General features: G+C 42.2%; 1 protein-coding gene across 1 annotated transcript in view; it reads left to right on the forward strand.

Moving 5' to 3' along the window:
* The first annotated feature begins 4,213 nt into the window (after positions 1–4,213).
* The window catches only part of Lhcgr (luteinizing hormone/choriogonadotropin receptor), a 61,297-nt gene continuing 42,693 nt past the window's right edge, over positions 4,214–22,817 (forward strand). Inside the window, exon 1 of the mRNA XM_048352219.1 lies at positions 4,214–4,533. Coding sequence (XP_048208176.1) covers positions 4,214–4,533 — 320 coding nt within the window. The remainder of the gene's footprint in view (positions 4,534–22,817) is intronic.

Here is a 22,817-nt window from a genome sequence, read left to right on the forward strand (position 1 = left end):
AATAAAGACTCAAGCTTCCTAAGAAAATTCAATTTCCATTTTGGTGCTTCTCTCTGTGAAGACTATGCAGTCAGAACTGCATGGGGAGATGGTTAAGATGCAGATTTCTTTTGGAGGAATGTAATTTTTTTAGTTCTGCATATATTTTAGATATGAGGCCTTTGTCCATTGTATGGCTGGTAAAGATCTTTTCCCAATCTGTGGGCTTTCTGTTTATCTTGCGAGCTATGTCCTTTGCCCTGCAGAAGCTCAGCAGTTTGATACAGTACGATTTGTCCAAACTTTCTTTGATTTGTTGCATTTCTGGGTCTTTGTTAAGGAAGTTTTGTCCTGTGCCAAAGAGCCCAAGTGTTTCTCCTACTCCTTCCTTTAGTGTTTTCAGGGTTATCTGTTTTAATCTCGAGGTCTTTAAACCACAAAGAACCAATAGCCCCCCTCAACAGTGGGCTAAAGACTTACAAAGAGACTTCTCTGATGAGGAAATGAGAATGGCCAAGAGACATATGAAAAAGTGCTCTACATCACTGGCCATAAAAGAAATGCAAATCAAAACAACATTGAGATTCCATCTCACCCCAGTAAGGATGTCCTATATCAAGAAAACTACCAATAACAAATGTTGGAGGGGATGTGGCCAAAAGGGAACCCTACTTCATTGTTGATGGGAATGTAAACTGGTTCAGACACTCCGGAAAGCAGTATGAAGATTCCTCAGAAGGGTAAACATACAGCTACCTTATGACCCAGCAGCCCCACTTTTGGGCATCTACCCAAAAGACCACAGACAAGAACACACTAAAGCCACCAGCACAACAATATTCATCGCAGCACAATTTGTCATAGCTAGAATACAAAACCAACCCAGATGCCCCTCAGTAGACGAATGGATCACGAAAATGTGGTACATATACACAATGGAATTTTATGCCTTTATCAGAATGTATGACATTGTCCCGTTCGTAAGAAAATGGAAGGACTTGGAAAAAATTATACTAAGTGAAGTGAGCCAGACCCAAAGAAACATGGGCTCTATGGTCTCCCTCACAGGGAATAATTAGCACAGGTTTAGGCAAGTCACAGCAGAGGATCACAAGAGCCCAATAGCTATACCCTTATGAACACATAAGATGATGCTAAGTGAAATGAACTCCATGTTATGGAAACAACTGTTATATCACTGTTGTAATTACTTTCAACATGCAATGTGAAACCGTAGCTTCTATTATTGATGATCCTCTTGTATCCCCTTCCTGTGGTTGTACCTGCACTATCTCTGTATCTTATCTGAGTACATTGGAAACCGTGTATACTGGTAGTAGAACTAGGAAACTGAAAGGGAATACCAAAATCAAGAGACACAGGGTAAAAAGACAAACGACTACAAAAGCAATACTTGCAAAACTGTTTGGTGTAAATCAACTGAACAACCCATGGGGGGAAAGGAAAAGGGGGAGGGGGAAGGGGGAGGGGGAATTAGGGAGAAGGTAACAAACAGTACAAGAAATGTACCCAATGCCTAACATATGAAACTGTAACCTCTCTGTACATCAGTTTGACAATAAAAAAATTTAAAGATGCAGATTTCTGAATTATGATCTTATGGAGAAAGTCCAAAGATGCTTTTGAAAAATATTTCAGTGCCCTAAAATATGAGAAACTTTGTTCTAAAATTTGGGGAGGGGGAGCCAGATATGGATGGCTCAAAGGATGATATCTATATTCCTAGCTATTCTGGAGGCTGAAATATGAGAATCAAAGTTCAAAGCCAGCCCTGGGCAGAAAAGTCTATGAGGCTCTTACCTCCATTTAGCCAGCAAAAATGCCAGGAGTGGGGGTGTAGGTCAAGAGGTAGAGTATCATCCATGAGAGAAAAAGCCAAGTGAGAATGTGGGACCCCAGTACCAGCACAGGAAGAAAATAAAATGGTGGAAGAGTCTATTGGATTTCTTGTATAGTATCAGATATTTCTATTTCTCTAAAGTAGAATAAACTAGTGAATTCCATGAATTTTTCTTTGTCAGTAAAACATAATTATCAATTCTATGTGTCACGCTGTTTTGAAATTAGGTGACAAACGTAGTTATAAATATAGTGATATAGGGCCAAAGTTCCTTGGATTTAGAAATATGCCCTTGTAAATAGGTCATATGTTAATGAATAGGGAAGATATATCCCCTTGTAACCAATTTTTATGATTAAAACAAACAATTCAATGTGATTTTTCTTATAAGGGATACATTGCCAGAACTGACTGGTGATAATTAAGATCCAAGTAAAATTAATCATAGATAGCAAAATCTTATGAAAACTCATTATGGTTGTGAGCTCTCTTCCACATGAAGAATCCCACCTCATATAAACAGGATCTTATTTCCAAGAGAAGCTATAAGTTAATAATATTATTTAATTCCTCTACTCTTCCCACAGCACTACTTTGGAAGCTGTTCATGTAAGTCCATGCATTTTAGTGATAGAAGAACCTTAATAATTAGGAACCTTAACTAACCCTTCTGCCTACAAATGAAGAACCCAAAGAAAAGCAAAGTCACATTACTGATAACAATCAGAAATGCCAAGTGTCCTGAGTTCCTAGTCCCTCCACTACAGTATACTACAAAATAAACAGCTCTTCCACCAGTGTAGACAATAAAATATACAATTGTTGAAAAGCCTAGTGCTACCTCAGCTTCTTGACCAAAATCTGTCAAAACTGAAAAGAAGTGAGACAACATGACCCCAAAGTGCTCATGGCTAATTACCTAGGCAGATAAGTCCACAATGGTTGAGAATAAACCAAGTATTGTTATTAAGCTCTTCCCATACAATTTACTGAGCCTGAATTTTATTTAATCCCTCTATTGTTCATCAGACATATATGTGGACACTATGGGAGCATAAGGGAGCTATGACTCAGAATATTCAGATGTGTTGATAGGGCAAAACAAAATTATACCCATAAGTACCATGTTTTATATTGCAAGCTATTGGATCAGGTGCTATGGCCACAACTACAAGCCAGAATCAAAAGAAGTTCACAGAACATCCAGGAATTTACCTAATGGGCTGATGGAAGCGAAAATTGCTCCAGGCATTGGCAGCAGCATGTGCAACTTTATAGAAGTATGACAAGTCACTCAGCTGACTGGGAAATTCTAAGAGAAGACCTTACTACACAGAAAAGCAGTGATTTCATGCCATGAAGCACAGTGTGGGGAAAGTCAAATGATTTCTTAAAAATAACAATAATATGCCATCCTTGGGCAAGAAACCACTGACCAGTAGCCCCTTAAGAACTGACTTTTGTTTCCTGTCTTGAGAACTCACAAAGTGCACCTCTTCCTGTAAAATTTCTTGGCTTTCTAGAGTCCATACAGAATCCTTGGGAGGAACAATGGCTCATTGGTCAGATTAGAGGAGACATGATTCATCCCCATAAAGTACAGTCTGATCTCCTTTCTAAATCTCTTGCTATGGAGATCACATAGCAGTGTTTCAGCCTTGCTGTGAAAGACCCATAGGTGAGAGACAAGATTTCACACCAGGTTCCTCTACTTACAACCTGGGTAACTTCAGGGAAATTGTGTACATCTCAGAGCACCATTTTTCTTGTTGTAAATGTCCTGCTAGTTTGATATGAAGCTTAGCAAGAAGTGAGGGTCTATCGTACATTGAATCTTCCACCCGGGGCTACTGCTGTGCATAATGTAACCATTTCATTCGTTCATTCATTGATTCAACAAATCTTTAAGTCCCGATCATGTAAAAACCAGAAGGAATACAAAAATCAACCTGAATTGGAGTTCGCTCTCAAGGATTTCAGAGTCTATAGTGGAGATACAGGACAGACCCAAATGCCTTGGTTTGGTTATAAAGAGGAGCGCAGTTCCTATTAAGAGATGTCGCAGGGGACATGAGGAGGTGAGAGATAACTGGCAGCACGGACGTATTTAGTAGGGGAAATGACCTGGAGTGGAAGATGAAGGACAGGAGAAGCCTCTGGGCTGGCGCTTCGCCCCATCTGGTGTGGGCATGGCAAGTAGCCTTGTGCCTCTCACTGATGAAGTAGGCAAGTGTGAAGTAGGCAAGTGCCATGGCCCACTCCAGATGCGAGAGAAGGAACCGAATCCAGAACTCCCCGGCGCATTCTGCTTCCTAAAACGTAGGCCCTCTGCAGATGGTGAGGACGGGGCAGGTCAGGGAAAGCAGCGAGAGGATGGGGCAGCTGGCCACCGTCCCAGGTCGAGGAGAGGAAGGGGACGAGGAAGAAGGGCGGGCCGGGGCCGCCTGGTGGGAGGGCAAGCCGAGGGGCGGGCAGAGAGTGCGGCAACACTGGCCCAGCCTCAGGCGCCGGCACACGGACTTGGGCACCATGGGGCGGTCGCGGGCGTTGTGGCTGCCGCTGATGTTGGTGGGGCTGCTGCTGCGGCCACCGCTGTCTGGATCGCTGCGCGGGGCGCTCTGCCCGGAGCCCTGCAAATGTGCGCCCGACGGCGCGCTGAGCTGCCCCGGCCCGCGCAAGGGCCTCACCCGACTGTGAGTATAGGGCGGCGCTGCCACCGCGGCCCCCCACGGGGACACCTCTCTGGTTCCTGCTCCCCTTCTCCTTTCTCCTGTCCTCTTTGCTGGACGCGGGAGACAGACGCTGTGTCCCCAGCAAACTTCCCCATCCTTTAGCGTGATGAGACAGACACCAGAGTGAGGGCTCCTTGCCATCCTGAGCACCCCTAGGAGCCCAGATCCTCCACTTTCCGCATCCTGAGGCTCCAGGCCGGGGGGGGGGGGGGGGAGCGGGCGAGTAGGAGCGCTTAGGGCTACTCCCAAAGCCCCAGGAGGCCTAGGACTCTCCAGCTGCTAGAAGAAGCTTCGCTGTGATGTTCTGCAGCCGAACGTGGGTTCTGCGGGGCAGAAACCTGACTTGAACTTTGAGTCCTGTCCAGCCAGGCAGGCTCCCTGGGGTCTTCTAGGAATGGAATGTGGGGATCTGGGGGTCGGGAAGCAGAGATGCTCGCAGGTTCACCTTTGGAAACCAAGGCGCACCTGTCTCTAGGTGAGCCTGCGTGGTGGAGAGAAGACGCAGCGCTTAGCTGCTCTTCCAGCCATCTTGGCTAATCAGTGAGAAAGGAAATTGGGAGAATGCACACATCCTCAAGTGGATGGAGAAAGCAGTTCCCAGAGTCACGGAGTAAAGATGAGGTCTTCACTACTAGGATGCCAGAGTGTCGTCAAGTCTCATTTGTTCCACCTGTTGCGTGATTCTGTTTACATGAAATGGCCAGATGGACTGAAAGCAGACGGGGAGTTGCCAGGGGCTTGCAGGGTGGGGAAGGGAGGGAGGGGACAGGGGACTGCTTAATGAGTGCAGGTTTGGGGTGATACAAAAATTTCTAATATCAGACTGTGGTGAGGGTTGCATGTGAGCATACTTTAAAAAAAATGACATGGTACACATTAAGTGGGTGAATTTTTTATTATATTTTTGCATCTTGATACAACTGTTGCACGAGGAAAGGAAAGCTGGGAGGAGAAGAGTCGCAAAGGTATCCAAACAGCACGGAGCTGCTGGAGGACCTTGTTCTGTTCTAACTGCTTGGGATGATGAGATTCTGTGCAGAGACAGCCCCTTCGCATCCCTTTGGACCCTCCGCAGCCTGTCAGGGGCCTGCTCACTGGAGGAGTTCTTCTTCCCTGTGGAAGTTAATGGCCTTCTGGGAATCATTGTGGTTGAAACAGTTTAAGGGTTGAGGGGTTTATATTAATTAGTTCCCATTAATTATCTTGTCAGCTCGGTTCCCCGAAGGTGAGGATCCTGCTTCTAGAATTTATTTCAATCAATCAGCAAATCCATGGAACCTGACTTCTGAGTTCCTGCCCTTGTCCTTCGGTGACAAACACTCCCGAGTTGCTCTTGTGAATGAATGATTATACCACTAGCAGCCTTTCTCACTTGCTGAGTACTTACACTGATTAGAAGAAAGTGCGATCCAAAGAAATAAAATAACTTGCTCAAGGTCCCTTGCAACGCTATTGAGTTACAAAGATAGCACTTTATCTTTTTTTATTTGCTTGTCTTAGTAAGAAAATGACTTCTTCCTTGATTAAAAATATATATAAATATTCCCAAATTCTCCAAATTTGGTAGTGGGCAAAGAGTCCCCTATAGCTGGGAATGGGGAAGGAATGGGAAGTGACTGAGTCTTTCAGGTGAGAACTTTGTGAAGATTGGACCCTCTGTGGGCTGAAACAGGATCACTTTGGTACAACACAGTACATCTAATATCCATGTAACATCTAACATCCAAGATAGATGCCAATGAAGAAACCAGAGGGTTGTTGCTTCAAGGCAATCATTCTTAATCTGCCATCATGAATCACCATCCAACCCAGGAAACAAAAGATCTACACTAGCAATCCATGCCCAACATACTAAACAGAATCTGGGGGGGGGTGAAGGGGGGCCTACCAGTATTCATTGTAACAACTCCCCCTGGTGATCTCTATTTGCTATTTGAGAACAAGGCATTGCTTTCCTTAGAAGTACAGACTTCCTTGAGCCATGTGCTTCCCTACCCCACCTCAATCCCATACATACAATGCCCATTTAGTGCGAAATAAAGAGGCATAAAATTAAAAACCCCAAACTCACAGACAGATGAAAAATAAGCAGGATAGAAGATTTTTTTCTTCAAATGGGAAAAGAAGAAAGAATCTATGGGAAAGGACAGACTAAAGACATACAGGGGGAGGGGAGATTAATACTGGTTACAGGAGAGAAGCAGAATCAAGGGAAGGGTTAATTTTAGCATTGGAATAGGTTTGGGTCCCAACAAAAGAAGGTGGATGGCTAAAGAATAATTCAATATGGAAGCAAAGACAGGAAAAGAAAACAGGTTCATGCTGATATCCATTCTTGGTGAAAAGTAAATGAGACAGGAAACCATCATTACAAGGTGGCAAAATGCTGTGGATAACAAGATAGCAAGAGTTCACAAACAGAAGAGAGCTGAGATATTAAGATAAGGCATCCAGAAGCGAGGTGTACTGACTTATCCGCTGGGTTTGGCTCTACTGAGAAAAGAGGAGCACCAAATCTGAGATTTGGAGGAAGTTGAGCACCACACAGTACATCTTAAAATTATTCAGCTTCCCTCACTTTCTGCTTTAATTTCTTCAGGTCTTGGTGTTTCTACTTCCTAAAGTAGAGTACAGACATTGTGTTGTCTCAGTAGAAGGAGGGAAAAGGTACATGGGTTATAATTGCTTATCACTGACAAGGCTACCACTTAAAATATTTTGAAAATGGCAATGTTCACATTGTTCTTATCTTCCCACCCCTCCCACATTTCATTAAAAATGTAAGTATTTAAAGTACATGATACAAGAAATAGTCTCCAACATTTTCACTCATTTTAATTGGGGCAAAAATAACTGAAACAAAAACCATTTATATAAAATTTTTCTTTTCCTTCTTTTTCTTATTAGTTCCAGGCAACTCGAAGGGGGTGGGGGGACCTTACCTTGCACATAGTTATATGAAGATCTTTGTCTCTATGACAACAGAAAGGTTGATCTGCTTGATATGGAAGCAGTTTCTGAAAAATCTGTTAGTAGGAAAATGCTAATAATAATTGTGGCAATTTATTTTTTACATGTTGTGCCTGCTAAGTAGTGAAAATCAGAGCCCAGAATTGTGCTCAATGCTGTAGAGACATAAAACTATGAAGGCTCCTTCCTCTCCTAGAGGAGCTCATGGTATAGGCAAAGCACACCTAGGAGACTGGTATAAGTGGAGGAGAGAGACAACATTGCTCTGTGGAGTTCAGAGAAAGGGTCAACCTCCAAGGGAAGGCTGCATGGGCAAAGAGTGAGGAAGCTGGGCCTTAAAAGAAAAAAAAAGGGGGGGGGGGAGCCCAAGTAGAAGAACCATAGCTTTAAGCAGCCTAGAAAAGCAAAGAAGAAAGAGGAAGTCTCCCTTCTACATGCTTCTCTAGAAGGTTGTACAAAAAGGAAAAAGAAAGAAAAATTCAGTCAGGCACCAGTGGTTCATGCCTAGCTACTCAGGAGGCTGAGATCTGAGGATCAGCATTCGAAGCCAGCCCAGGCAGTAAACTCTGTGAGACTCTTATCTCCAATAAACTATTCACAAAAGACAGAAATGGTTCTGTTCCTCAAGTGATAGAGCACTAGCCTTGAGCACAGAGAGGCTCAGCGACAGAGCCTAGGCCCTGAGTTCAAGCCCCAGGACTGGCGAAATAAAAAAGAAAGAAAGAAATCTCAGTATGTAATTTGGACTAATAAACGTTACTCTTAGGGCTAGGAAAGTGGCTTAGTGATAGAGTGCTTGCCTAGCATGCATGAGGCCCTGGGTTCGATTCCTCAGCACCACATCAACAGAAAAGGCCAGAAGTGGCATTGTGGCTCAAGTAGTAGAGTGCTATCCTTGAGCAAAATGAAGCTCAGGGACAGTGCCTAGGCCCTAAGTTTAAGCCCCAGGACTAGCAAGGAAAAAAAAAGTTACTCTTGCCAGGCTCTAGTGGCTCCTGCCTATGATGCTCGCTACTCAGAAGGATGAGATCTGAGGATCACAATTCAAAACCAGCCTGGGAAAGGAGAGACTCCAAATAATCACCAAAAAGCCAGAAGTGGAACTGTAGCTTAAATGGTACAGGATCAGCTACATTTAGGTAACAAAACTCAGGGACAGTACTCAGAGCTCAGTCTTGGGCTCTGAGTTCAAGCCCTAATACTGACACAAAATAATTATAATTTAACCATTTGTTCAATATGTGCCTTTTCTGCTAGGGCAAGTTTTTGAACCATTAGCACCCTAACATTTGAGGCTAGATAACTGTTGTGGGGACAGTTTCACATATGGTAGGCTATTTAGCAGCATCCATTGGCCCCCAACCACTCATTGCTAATAGCACTATTCTCCCAAATGATGATAACCCAAAATATCTCTAGATTCTTGCCAGATACCTTCTGGGATGGTAGTTGTGGGCGAATATTCTCCCGCTACCCTTGTTTTATTATTTATTGTGCTGTGAAAAACACATTTTAAGAGGTCTTATTCAACTGAAGATTCCCAGAATTTTGTTATGTATAATGATTCAACACTTTATTGAACTACTCAATAATTACACTGAATAGGCAGCCAAATAAGAATAGACCAAGGCAAAAAAGAAAGAAAACCTGCCTGCCATGTGTATCACATCTATCTAAATGTCAATTTTTAACTCTCCACCTTAGACAATGAGGAGGTGAGAAGGTGTTCTGGGTAGTAAAGGGAGTTCTTTGTGTTTTGTGTTATGTTAGTGTCTACGTCCCATAATCGGCAGGCTGCTAGTCTATGACTTGCAAAGGAATTAGTAGACATATTAGCTTCAGAAAAGACATGCCTACAGTTTACTCACATTAGTATAACCTGTCTAGATTATTATTTTTTAGTCTTTTTTTTTAATTGTCAAGCTGATATACAGAGCAGTTACAGTTCATACTTTAGGCATTGGATAGATTTCTTGTACTGTTTGTTACCTCCTCTCTCATTCCCCCCTCCCCCTATCCTTTTCCCCCTGTCTAGATTATTTTAATTCAATGTTTGTTTTATACTTAGTAGAGAGGAATTGATCCCTAACCCAAAATTCATCAAAAACAAAGTAACCAAAAACAAACACGCAACAAACAAAAACACCAGGGCAGCTGAGACAGGTTTCAGTGCTGGAAACACCTGACATTGCTTGTGAGGGAAGCACCAGCAAGGTACCCCAGGAAAAGCATCCATAAGACAGAAACAGAGCCTTCCAAGCTCTACAATGATAGCTAGACCCTACCTTCAGCACCCCCTACCGTTAGAACAACCAAACAAGTAATAATGATCCCAAATTTCAGGAAGTGTATTTTCTACTCTCCTTTACCTCTCAAGAAGCAAAGGCCCAAAGGAGAGTTTGATCTTGAACTTCAGTTCTGCCTCAGCCCTCCCTCCCAGCCATGTTTTAATGGCCATTCTTAAGCCCAAATGTGCAGATAAACAGATTCTTTCTAGGAAACTCTGGAATGATCTGATTTTATTAGCTAAAAAAAAAAAAATCACACTTTGGAGAAAAGTGAAAAATAGTCCCTAGAAGGACACTGAAAAACAACTGAGCCTCTCAAAGATCAACAGAAGTATGTGGCCAATAAGGTTCAATGCCCCTTGGTATTGGACCCAACTTCTCTTTGACAGCAATGACTGCTGGAGCTTTTTGTCATTATTCCCCTCTTTCCATCCAAACTCTGACCAATTCAAAACTCAATTTCTGCTCCTTTTCCCACAGCTTTTTTCTGCCCAAGCCCTTCAATATGTCTTTGTTTCTTGTAATGAAGCAACAAAAGTCTCTTTCCCAAATATGATCTCTTGAAGGGTGACACTTGTCAATCTATGAGGCAAAGAGCTATAGATAGGCCCTGGTTGCTCACTTGTAGACAGGAGGCAGCTAGCTCCATTGGACCTAACTTCTCTGCTCCCGCAGTTCCCTTTGGTTTGAGAAAAATACAGATTTTAATGGAGAATTTAGCAAATTTCTCATTAGTACTGTTTTTTGTTTGTTTGTTTGTTTGTTTTTGGCCAGTCCTGGGCCTTGGACTCAGGGCCCGAGCACCGTCCCTGGCGCCGCTTCTGGCCGTTTTCTGTATATGTGGTGCTGGGGAATCGAACCTAGGGCCTCGTGTATCCGAGGCAGGCACTCTTGCCACTAGGCTATATCCCCAGCCCTAGTACTGTTTTTTAAGAAGAGAATATTTTTTAATCCCATCCTCTAAGCAGGTGGGCTGTATGCCTTGATGGGCAGCTTCTCGCAGCTTCTCTACAAGGGTCCTCATTTACTCCCAGCTGCCTCCCCACTGGGAGATGCCACCTTTCTCAGGTTGCAGGTCACCCACAGATGCCCTGTGTGGCCAAACTCACAGGAATCCAGTTTAGAAATGGAACTCAACTTGCTGCCATGGCCTTTGTCCTTGACTTGAATGCAGTGAGGTGATTCCTGGGTTCCCAATTCCTCATGACCAAAAGCAGGCAGCATCTCTGAGCCCACAGTGATAAAAGCCTGTGTGTGACATAGTCACATGGACACACAAAAACTGGTGTGACAAGTCAGGATACAACACAGCCCCCAAATTATCTGAATTGATCAGCAGAACAAACATGGGCTAACAGGTCCTAACACCAGGCCCTTTTCCACTAATTTGCAATGCAGGTGTGAGCGAGTGCTGTCTGGAAATGGGATGTGATGATTGCTATCTCTGAGTGGGGCTGGCTGCAGTGAGGACAAACAAGATAACAAAGGTAAAAAGTAGCAGGAAATCAAGGTTTCACACAATGGCAAAGTAGTAATTGAATGATTCCAAGAGGACCAAAAACCCACAGTCTGTACATGAGGTTGGGAACTAAATATCTATCATCTGAGTGAGAAGCCTAGTAGATCAGTTTTGGTAACTCAGACAGAATCTCAAAATATCACAGCTCATTATTTCCTGAAGTCTAATATTCTGGCTTTTTCAGTCCAGATTTAGCCATCTCTGAAACATCACTCCTCACACTGATGGAACGTTTTCAGCTGTATCTTCCCAGTAAGGCATACAAGAGTCTTCTCCTTTTGCTTCCCATCATACCTGAGCAATGTCTAGCCTCAAGCTAGACAAAGAAAATCTTCGGCTCACCAGGCACCAGTGGCTCATACCCATAATCTGAGCAACTCATGACACTAAAAGACTCATGGTACAGTTGAAAGGCCAACAGCAACAGAAAAATGTGAACGGCTCCTTCCTTTTAATGAAGAGCCAGCTGTTATCTTGAATGCATGCCTGTTGTCCTAGCTACGTAGAATCCTAATATAGGTAGAACAGCACCCCCCCCCCAGGTGTGCCATCAGGCAGGAAGCAAGATTCATCACAAAAATAACCAGCAAAAATACCTGCTTAGAAAGCATGAGGATCAAGCCAGATGCTGGTGGCTCATACCTGCAATGCTAGCTGCTCAGGAGGTTAAAATCTGAGGACCATGGTTCAAAGCCATATCAAGCAAAAAAAAGTCCCCATTAGACTCTTATCTCCAATTAACCACTCAAAAACCAGAATTGGAACTGAAGCTCAAAGTAGTAGAGCACTAGCCTTGAGCAAAAGAGCTCAGGGGCAGCACCCAAGCCATGAGTTCAAGCACCACAATGAACAAAGAATGAAGGGAGGGAGGGAGGGAGGGAGGGAGGAGGGAGGGAGGGAGGGAGGGAGGGAGGGAGGGAGGAGGGAGGGAGGGACGGAGAGACAGAGAGACAGAGAGAGACAGAGAGAAAGGAAAAGAAAGCATGAGGACCAGAGTTCAAAACCTCATATTTTCTGTCCCTCTGTTTGTCTCTCTGTCTGCCTATCTGTGTGTGTCTTTCTCTCTTACACACACACACACACACACACACACACACACACACACACACACACAGTTCAGGTTCAGGACTGCCTTAAGTGATGGAACAGAGTGCTTTCTCCAAAAGGAGCATGTAGGAAGGAATGGATAGAAGGGGGAGGAAGAGAGAAAGAAAGAAACCTTCAAGTCAGACCTGCTGACCACTTGGAACTCATGCACTGAAATGTGCAAGATAGCATGAAGAAGGATCCAGAGCCCCTGACCTCTGGGAGTTCACCATCCTCCAGCCATGGGAGAGGAAGGACAAGTCCTCAGAAGACTGCAGTGAAGGGAATGTAGAAGGTGATAAAAACTAGATGAAGGTCATAAACTAGGTAGAGCTCAGAGGAAGGAGCCTTCTCTTCTCACTAGAATAGCAAAGAAGCCTTGGTGGAAGGTCAGCACTCTAAGGCCCCCCTCGCTAGGGACAGCTGAGCACATGTGGTTCTCATGAGCTCAGGGCTGGCCTTTGACACCAGATTAAAGAGATGAGTGCGTTAGCACAGTCTGAAGCCTTTGTTCTCACTCTGACACCAACCAGTATGTGCCCTATGTTATGGACACACAGTCAGTGGCACAGTAAATTACTTCACCATGGAAATTTAGGATAAGCTTCTCATGAATATTTCTCTTATTTAGAAGCATCAGAAATCAACACTGACAAAATTTAATCATAAGAGATGAACTTCATAGAGGATAAGGGAGTAAAAATATGCTGGCACGATCCAAAGAGAATCTGGCATTTTAGTGATAGATCAGAGATTTTCTCTAGATTCCACCTTAAAAATGAGCTAGTTCAAGCCAGGCACCAGTGGCTCATGCCTGTAATCCTTGCTATTCAAAAGGCTGAGATCTGAGGATCATAGTTGGAAGCCAGAAGTGGAGGTTTGGCTCAAGTGGTAAAGTACTAACCTTAAATACAAAAACTAAGGGACAGTGCCCAGGACCTGAGTTCAATCACCAGTATTTCCATCAAAAAAGGTAGGAAGGGGCAATTCCAAAGATTCCTCCTCCCTTTCCTTTTAAATTCCCAAGAAAGAGAACCTGGTTAGCCAGAGCACATACATATCACCCCTCTTCAACCTAGAGCAAACATGCTCAGTCAATGAGATATTTTTCACCATGATGCAATCAGCAATAACATGCTCATAGAGAAGGGGGCATTCTTGAGCTAAGCAATCACACAAATCCTTATCTACCAGGGCAAGTGAATTTGTAAAAAAAAAATAATAAAGGCGCACATACCAGTAGTTTCAAGAACTTCAAACCAATCCTCAAGAGTAATTAAAAGTATGCAGTATATCAATTGCAAGTGATCATTTACATGCTCCCTCAAAAACAAAAGAATTTCTTAAGTGTCAGGAACGAAGGACTTGTAATGAAAGAACTGAAGCATAACTGCAATGTCACGCCCTGACAACATAATATTCTCCACTTCTGAAAAAATATTTTTGAGAAATCATTACAGATGACACAGACATTCCCCAGGGAGAATTCAACATGTAGTTTTATTTACCAGAGTTATTCTTGTCATGTTATATTATTGCTCAGAGAATCCTAGTTTAGGGGGTAGAATAGGTTATTTTGCTTTGTGTCTTTAGAAAACTTTAAATGGATTTTGAGTCAGGGCTCACAGAATGTTTGCCATTTTGCTCTGAGGCTTTATATTTTTAATTTAGTGGTAGCACAAATGACTTGGAAAGTCTATTATCCAGGGAATCTTCTTCACATCTTGGCTCATACAATAATTCATAAACTCTTCAGAGCAGCTTGTTGGATGTTCTGGAATAAGGTCTTGGAAGAGTCACTGAGATTGCACTTTCTAATGGGAGAGTTCCAACTGACTGAACTTTTTTCAATTAATGAGCAAAAGTAAACCCTACAGAATAGCTCCCTAGAGTTGAAACATTTAATGAAAAGTTTTATTTGTTTGTTTGTTTGTTTTAAAAATCATTTCCCTAAATGGCTATTAGGCAATACTTCCAAGAGACATCTAAGCCCTAAAGAAAAACACTAAGAGGCAAGCATCCACAGCACACACCCATATCCCAGCTAGTCATGACGCGACAATCTGGAAGATTATGGCTCCAAACCTGTCTGGGCATAAAAGTGCTTAAGAGCCATCCCAATAGAAAAACCTGGATGTGATGAAATGTGCTTATCGTTCCAGCTACAGAAGGATATATAAATAGGAAAATCATAGTCCAGGCCAACCATAGGAAAAAGCAAGAACCTATCTGAAAAAAAAAAAAACAGCAAAATGAGCTAGAGAAGTAAGCTCAAGTGGTAGAGTGCCTGCCTAGCAAGCATGAAGCCTTGAACTTAAAACTTAGTGCTGCAAATGAATGAGTGATAAATTAAATAAATTCTATCTAAAACTAGTGGAGAATCAACAAAATCAACAGTCAAGGACAAGCATAGGTATTATGCAGACTTAAGGGTGTGACTCATGCAAAACAGAAGAGTCCCTTCCAAGGTGCTGAAAACCACCCAGTCTAACTTCCTGCCAAGGCAGTGGAACTGTCATGAGCTATAGCCCCAGTAGCTTAAATCTTTGACAGAGAGCAGCTGTGAATTAACAGCACTTACTGAGTTCCTGTCTTGTGCTAGATGTTATATAAACATTTTTATGATCTCAAAACTCTGCAGACTTTACAATTACATATATTCTTTGGGTCTGGAAGGAAGCTATGATTTTATTGCCAGGCAATGCGGCTGCAAAGTCTGTGCTGCTCAACAGAGGAAGTACGAGCTGTCATATCTGGGGTAGAATCGGGACCAGGGGTAGAATCTGAACTGACCTGCAGAGAAAGGTAGAGATGTGTCAGATGGTAGGAACAGTGTGAATGAAGCAGGGAATGTGAAGCAAGTTTAAGAAGCCTCAACAGGGGGCTGTGAATATGGCCTAGTGGCATGAGTGCTAACCTCGTATACATGAAGCCCAGGGTTCGATTCCCCAGCACCACATATATAGAAAATGGCCAGAAGTGGCGCTGTGGCTCAAGAGGCAGAGTGCTAGCCTTGAGCAAAAAAAAAAGCCAGGGACGGTGCTCAGGCCCTGAGTCCAACCAAGACCCAGGACTGGCAAAAAAAAAAAAAAAAAGAAGCCTCAACAGTCTGATTGACCTTGGGAATTCCTACCCAGTTAAAAGAAAAAAGAAGATACAAGTCACAGACGTTTACATTTCTAGTAACCACATCTTTTTTTAAAAAAAAGGGATTACAAGGTGAATTTTTTTTATCATATTTAATCTGTGTGATGTCATTGCAACATAAAACCTATACCAAAAACTGTTAATGAGAGATTCAGCAACCGTTTTCTTACCAAAGCTTCAAAGCTTAGAAAACATTTTACAGGTGCAGCTCATCTTACTTCAGACTGGTCATATTTCAATTGCCTGGTGACCACATGTGACTAGTGGCTGCCATATTGGATGTTAATGTCTAGCATAGGAGCCAGGCACCAATGGCTCACAACTATAACCTCAACTATTCAGGGGGCTGAGAACTGGGCCAGGAAAGTCTCCAAGACTCCTATTTCAAGTAACCACCAGAAAACTGGAAGTGGCACTGTAGCTTAAAGTGGTAGAGTGCTGGCCTTGAAAAAAAAAAAAAAAGCTTAGGGACAGTCAGTCAGTGCCCAGACCATGAGCACAAGCCCCATCAGCAAAAAAAAAAAGTCTGGTGTAGAAAGAGTAGGTGAATACAACAAGCAAATAAAGACTGAGAGTTGAATGCAAGGAACATTTGTAGAGACCTAGATAAGCCAAGGAGAGGCATAGAAGATAGGTGAGCACTAGAATGACACACTGGGAGTTGTCAGGAAGAGGAATATAGTTTGGACCAGAGAAAAACAGAATGGAGTGAAGAGAAACCAATTAGGGTATGGTAGTCGAGGCAGAGAAAAGAATGGCCAAGAGTGGCATTGGTTGAAAAATAAAGGGACTGGAAATAAGAGGCAGTGTAATCACATAAGTACATGGAAAACTCTCAATAAGATAGGAGAGAAAACATAGCAAAATCTATAGGCACAGAAGAAAATAGAGAAAGATCACAATCACAGTGCTAGGCCTCAAAGCTTCATGAAAGAACAGGAATTTGAACTGTGTCTTCAAGGTGAAGACTGATGGCTCCTCTCAAAAGGTTAGAGTCTCATAGGAAGCACAATAGGTTGTCTAGTGGGGTGTATCAACAAGTCCCAATCAAACAGTACTGGTGTAGAGAACACCACACTAGACCAGGAAAGAAGTGATTTATGTTCAAGTCCAGATCTGCCCTTGAATTGCCACATGGTTTCAGGGAAGTCCTTTCACCTTCATCTGTAAAGTGAGGGGTTGGATCAAAGGACCTATAAGCACCCCCTTCACTCTGACTCAGGCGCCTAATAAACAGTTTCTGATAGTCACCGAGCAATAAAGTCACTTGGCTATATTTTTAAGAAGCATCCCAAACTTTTCTGATATAAAACTTAATCTATTGAATGTCCATCTATACTGACTTCATATTTCAGTTAAGATCACAGCAGCTGCTCCTTTTACATAAAAGCTGAAGATGTGAGGTCAATAAAGGAAAATAGTTTCTCTAATGAAGTAGATTTTTAACTAAGTCAATTTAGGCCCTGGAAAATCTTGAAGTTTAAAATCAAGCAGGAAAGCCACTTTTTTTTCATTCTAAGATGAAAACAAGTTTATTATAATTATTGAGCAGGTTTGAGAAGAACACAGAAATTCTTAAATGTATTAAATGTAGAACAAGATCTTATGTAATAAATACAAAACATTCACATTCTTTTGAACTTAAGTAATTAAATAAACCCATACCATTTCAACAAATTCATTAGGCACAAAAGCTTTGCCTGGCTGGGATTTCTCGTTACTGTCCTCTGGTTTTATATCATTTTAAAAGTCAGGGTTGTGATGGTTAATTTGGATTTTCCATTTGACTGGACTGAGAGATTCCTAGGCTTAGTAAAGCTCACCTCTGAGGTGTCTGTGATGGTGTTTCCAGAGATGACTAGGTCCTGACAATTCTGATCTGATGAATAGACTAATTCTTAAGTGCATGCATAATATGAGGACATTATTGGAAGGTGATAGAAGGTAGTGTGTGGGTAAATGCTCATTGGAGGAAGTAGGTCACTGGAGTTGCGTCTTTAGGAGCTAAAACTTGCCTTGTCTATTCTTGTATTCCTTATTCCTTGCTTTCTTGGCCATCATGATGTGAAATTCTTTACTACATCATGCCCTCCCTGCCATGATGGAACGACACCTGGAATCATGAGCAAAAATAATTCCTTCCTTTGTTAAATTGTTTATGTCAGGTATTTTGGTCAAGAAAATGAAGGGCTAACTAATACAGGGTGTACTTCTAGCAATAAACTAATGGTCTGTGGAGAGTAGATGGATGTTTCTAGTTTTCTTAAATCAATAATATGGATGGCTTTCTTAAATAATTAGAAGGTAGTGAGTGAAAATATTTCACCACTGCCATTTGTTAGGCAGACGGAAAGGTAAAGACTTTCAGAAGGTGACCAGAGATCACATCCAGGTTTTGGAGACTTCAGATAAATGCTGGATTTCTTCCCTGGCTCCCCTTTCCTTCTGATACTACTCCTACTATGGGCCTTAGATGATGATCAGCTTTCACTCAAAAAAAAAAAATACTAGGAAAAGTGAAGGCCCAATAGTTGTCATTTGTATAACTTGCTTTATGTAATACCTGCCTTTCAAATAAAGAATATCAATAGAACCCAATTTTCCATTCATTTAAAGAATTTGCTATTTAAATGATTCATGCAGTGAATCCTTCTGTAGGACAAAGAATCCTTTAATTATGGGAATGTCTCTCAGTTGATGAGTTTTTATAAGCAAGAATTTCCAAATCTATCAGTTTCCTTGAAAGGGAATATTAGAGCCCTCCTAGAGAATACTGAAGATCTCTAGCTAGAGATTAAACTGGACAAACTGGCTCCTTCCAAGGTTGTACACAGTATTAAACTCAAAGAACAGAGAGACAGAGAGAACAAGAGAGAGAGAGAAAGAGAGAGACAAAGAGAAAGGCAGAGAGAGAGAGAGAGAGAGAGAGAGAGAGAGAGAGAGAGAGAGAGAGACCCAAGTTCCATCTCTGAGGACTCAGGAGACATTAGAAATTACTGATATTATTTTCTTCAAGGTAATTAGTTTGTTCTGAACGATACAAATTTTCCCATGGCTGGACTCTGACAGAAGGAGAAGTAGGAGCTTGGCATTCAGGTTGATTTAAAAAAGGATGGAGAGCTGGATGCTGGTTCCTAACATCTATAATCCTAGCATCTCAGGAGATCTGAAGCTCACTGTTCATAGGCAGTCCAGGCAGGAAAGTCTGTGAGATTCATATCTCCAATAACTGTGGGGAAAAGGAAAAGAAAAAAAAAAAAGCAGAGCTGTAGCTCAAGTGGTAGAGAGCTAGCCTTAAGCAGAAGAGCTCAGACACAGTGCCACAGTGCTGAGACCCTGAGTTCACAAAAAAAGAAAAAAGAAAGAAAGAGAGAGAGAGAGAGAGAGGAAAGGAGAAAAGGAGGGAGGGAGGAAAAAGAAGGGAAAAAGAAATGGAGTCAGCAGGAAGAAAAGCTAATAAGAAAAAGTTCTAAAGGTAGGGCAGTTCTTCCAAGAAGTTCTACTGTGAGACAAGAGATTGTGCCTTTATTCTGCACATTGGCCAGTCAGTCGGTAAGAGTGACTCAGGACAGAAAACATGATCTTTGGTGAGGTTATTACTCGTGGAATGAGAGTATATATCGTTCAACTGAGAGCTTCAGCCCCCCTCTCTTCTAGAAGATAGGAGAGTGAATCTCTGTCCTAAAGGGAAATTTTGACAGTGCACAAGAGCACATACTAGAGGAACAGCCCTGGCACAGAGCTCCCAGCTGTGCCAGGAGTCCTGGTTTGAAGGGAAAGGTACTAGGTTGGTCCTAAGCAGACAGCAGCCAGGAACTGGTCTGGGACAGCACTGCCTCCTAAGTGGCAGAGATGCAGGGATCAGAATGGAACCTTTGGGAAGCAGAGGGGACAGGAGCTAGCAGGAATCCTACTCCTAGATGGACTCTGGAGCTACCAAGTAAGCTACAGTTAAGGATTCAGGGTAAAACAAACTCTTAAAGTGGGGTGGAGTAGGTAGTGCACTACTGCTCTCTACAGGGTTGGGTCCAGTTTAGGCAATGCCTAGAGTCACTAGAGTCATAAGCAATCACAAGCTCTCTAGACTAGGGTGAACGGCTTCATTCCAACTCTAAGAATAGAGGCTGCATCTATGCATGAAAGGATTGGGGACTTGCAAGCTAGATTCGTGAGTAGATGAAGTATAAGAGTTCATAAAACTCGAGTCCTTTGTCATCTGATCTAAATACCTATTTCAACTTCTATGGCAAAGACATTTGGGCAAGTGGGGTTTGCCCATAACCCAGGTACTACCTACTAATTCATTTAAAAAATCAAAGTTTCACAGAGTGAAAGGACGGTCAGCATGGAATGTGGAATAAATGTAAGTTACTGCATGATGCCACAGCCTGTCCCTCCTCAGCTGTCTTTACTTTGCAAGAGAGAATTTCCCATCCTGCCCATTCAAACTCATGTTGGACCATTACATTGGTTCTTTGCCACTCATCCTTGATAACTTTCTTTCCTGTAGCCTGTGTGGTAGCCCCAGAATCAATCTTACTGTGGAGCCCATTCTAATTCCTGCCTTTCTTCCTTCCATCCATGTATTTCTGCTTCTTAGAGACAGATGTATCACCTGGATTGTCACCTCCTCATTTGAAGCAGAAAGGAAAGTGCCCTTGCTTTATTTTATTTTTCTTTGCTTTACGCATAACTGTCATTCTCTTTTCGATTCTGTACAGTAGAAATGTTGAACTCTTTTTTTCCTTTGGGCTTCTTTTTCTGCCTTTCTCCCTGACTTCTGTCTGTTCTTGTGTCAAATGATGCTGACTAGACCTTTCCACAAGAGTAGAAAGTCTTTAAAATAAAACAAGGAGTGTGTTGGTTTATCACACGAAACTTTTCCTTTTGTTTCTCGGGGTTAAGTGGATCATAGTTTTCCATTTGAGAAGTACAGTCATCAGCCCACACACAGTCCTCCTCTGGTTTTACTTTGTCAGTCTCCTTCTCCCACTTCTCCTCTTCTCTATTCTCCATAGGCACTTAGTTTTTTTTTTATATCTAATGTTTTGTGCATACATTTTAGTTTTACAAACAGTGCTTTCCACATCTAATTAGTTCCTTCCTTATTTCTTTTAGTTCCTTCACTGTCTCTTTTAGACCCATGATTCTAGAATACACCCATGCTTGTCTGTGTGCCTTTAGAATCTAGCTTCCGATTTGAGTGGTAACCTGCTTGGTTAGGTGTACTCTCTTACACTGTCCTTGCTTCCTCACCAGGTCAAGGGTTTCCCCCTCCCTGATGCCACAAGGCTAAGAAGAAATCTTGTATAGCTCACCTTTATCTATCAGTGTAAGAATTTCTCTGGGATGTATACATACAGAGATGGGTTTGTAGGATTATTTATACAATCATTTATATTTGCTAAACATTTCTGACATCATGGAAAAAACAGTAAGGACATCCACAGAAAAGGGAACACCTTCACTAGGGAGATATACTCAAATTACATAACAAATCACAACCCGGTATGGTGGCACACAACTGCAATCCTAGTTACTTGGGAGAGAGGTCTTGGTCTGAGAACCTGCACAGGCAATATAGGAGACACTATCTGAAAAACAAACTAAAAGCCAAAGAACTACTTGGCGCATGGCTCACATGACAGAGCACTTGCCTAACAAATGAGAATTCATAAATTCAATCCCTAGTATCTGAAAACAACAAAATAAAAAACCAAGTCGTGGTTGGATAAGAGAAACAACTCTTAATGCCCTACAGCACAGTAGGTTAACTATAATTGACAACAATTAATTGCCTATTTCCACATAGCAAATAGAGAAGATCTTGAATGTTTACAATACAAAGAAATGATATATGTCTGATATGGTAGATAGGCCATTTATCCCAAGCTGATCATTAGACATTACATTTGTATATTGAGATATCACTCTGTGCCCTATAAATGTATATAACTGCTATGTGTTGATGAAAACCATATTAAGACAAACAAAATATATTAAGAAAAAAAGCAAATCATGGGTCACACTATGAGCAGACAAATTTCACACACAGAAAACAAATACTTGAATGCTTAGGATCTGCTGCCAACTGAAGACAAATGAGAAATGAAAATACATCTTAGACTAAAAATTTAAGTCAGTGGGCAAAGTATTTGGGGCTGGTTTTGGATTTGCCGATCTACATTCTCCATGGGGATTCCTGGGTACACCTCTGCTGTTAAAAAAACAAAACAAAACAAAACAAAACAAAACAAAAAAAGCACAATACACCTGGCTTCCTCTCATTTCCCTGGTCCCAGGAGTCTTGCTTGACCCAGCCATATCCACAAAGTTGCATGCTGTTCCCTCCGTGTCTCTTTCATAGTGGAGATTCTATTTTCATTCTCATCTCAGCTGCCTCTCCCATTCTGCTGTATCGTATCGACATCAACTGCAAGATTTCATCTTTCACCGGGATCGTTTCGGAGTCACTGGGGACAGTCAGTGCGTGATCTATAGCTTCTCTCACTTCTGTCCAACCTTTGCTCCTCATCCTTCATCCCTCCATCCATCAAGAGCTCAGGCAACCTCCCTGGTCAAATCTAAACCCAACTACTCCTCTGGGAGCCACTGCAGGCTCCAATTTGGGAGAGGAGCTGCCTGCTGCAGGGCTGCTGCTTCTGGGCTCCATTTGCATGAGTAAACAGCTCTGAAGGGTTTGGTTTGAAGCTTTTATGTAAACACTCTCCAAAATATGTTTGGCACTACATTACCCCTAGCAATAAAGATTCTGGAATCAGAATTTGGCTGTCAGTTTTATTGATGTTGCATGGGGTACAGTAGAATACAGCTTTCTCTTCTTGAAAATTTATTGGCTTGGCAGTGCAGAGAGTAATAAAACTGTGTTTTTAATCAGGAAGCCAAGCAGACATGATTCCAGAAGAAATATAGGAAGCAAACATGCCATTGCAAGAAGATTTCTTCCTCAGCACTGTCCCTGTTCTTCTCAGATCCACTGTTAAGTAATTTGGGATGTTGAACAATGTGCTTGATGGGACTGTTTTCTGGTACAGATTCAGAGTTTGGATTACAAAATTCTAATGTATAGCATCTGTAAGAAACTGTTGAACAAAAGCATTTTCCTAAAATTTCTTTTCTACTTCCTTCCTTCTTTCCTTCCATTCTTTCTTCCTTCCTTCCTGCCTGCCTGTCTACCTGCCTTTCTTCCTTTCCTTTCCTTCCTTCCTTCCTTC

The sequence above is a fragment of the Perognathus longimembris genome, chromosome 8 (genome assembly GCF_023159225.1).
Source record: "Perognathus longimembris pacificus isolate PPM17 chromosome 8, ASM2315922v1, whole genome shotgun sequence".
NCBI lineage: Eukaryota > Metazoa > Chordata > Mammalia > Rodentia > Heteromyidae > Perognathus > Perognathus longimembris.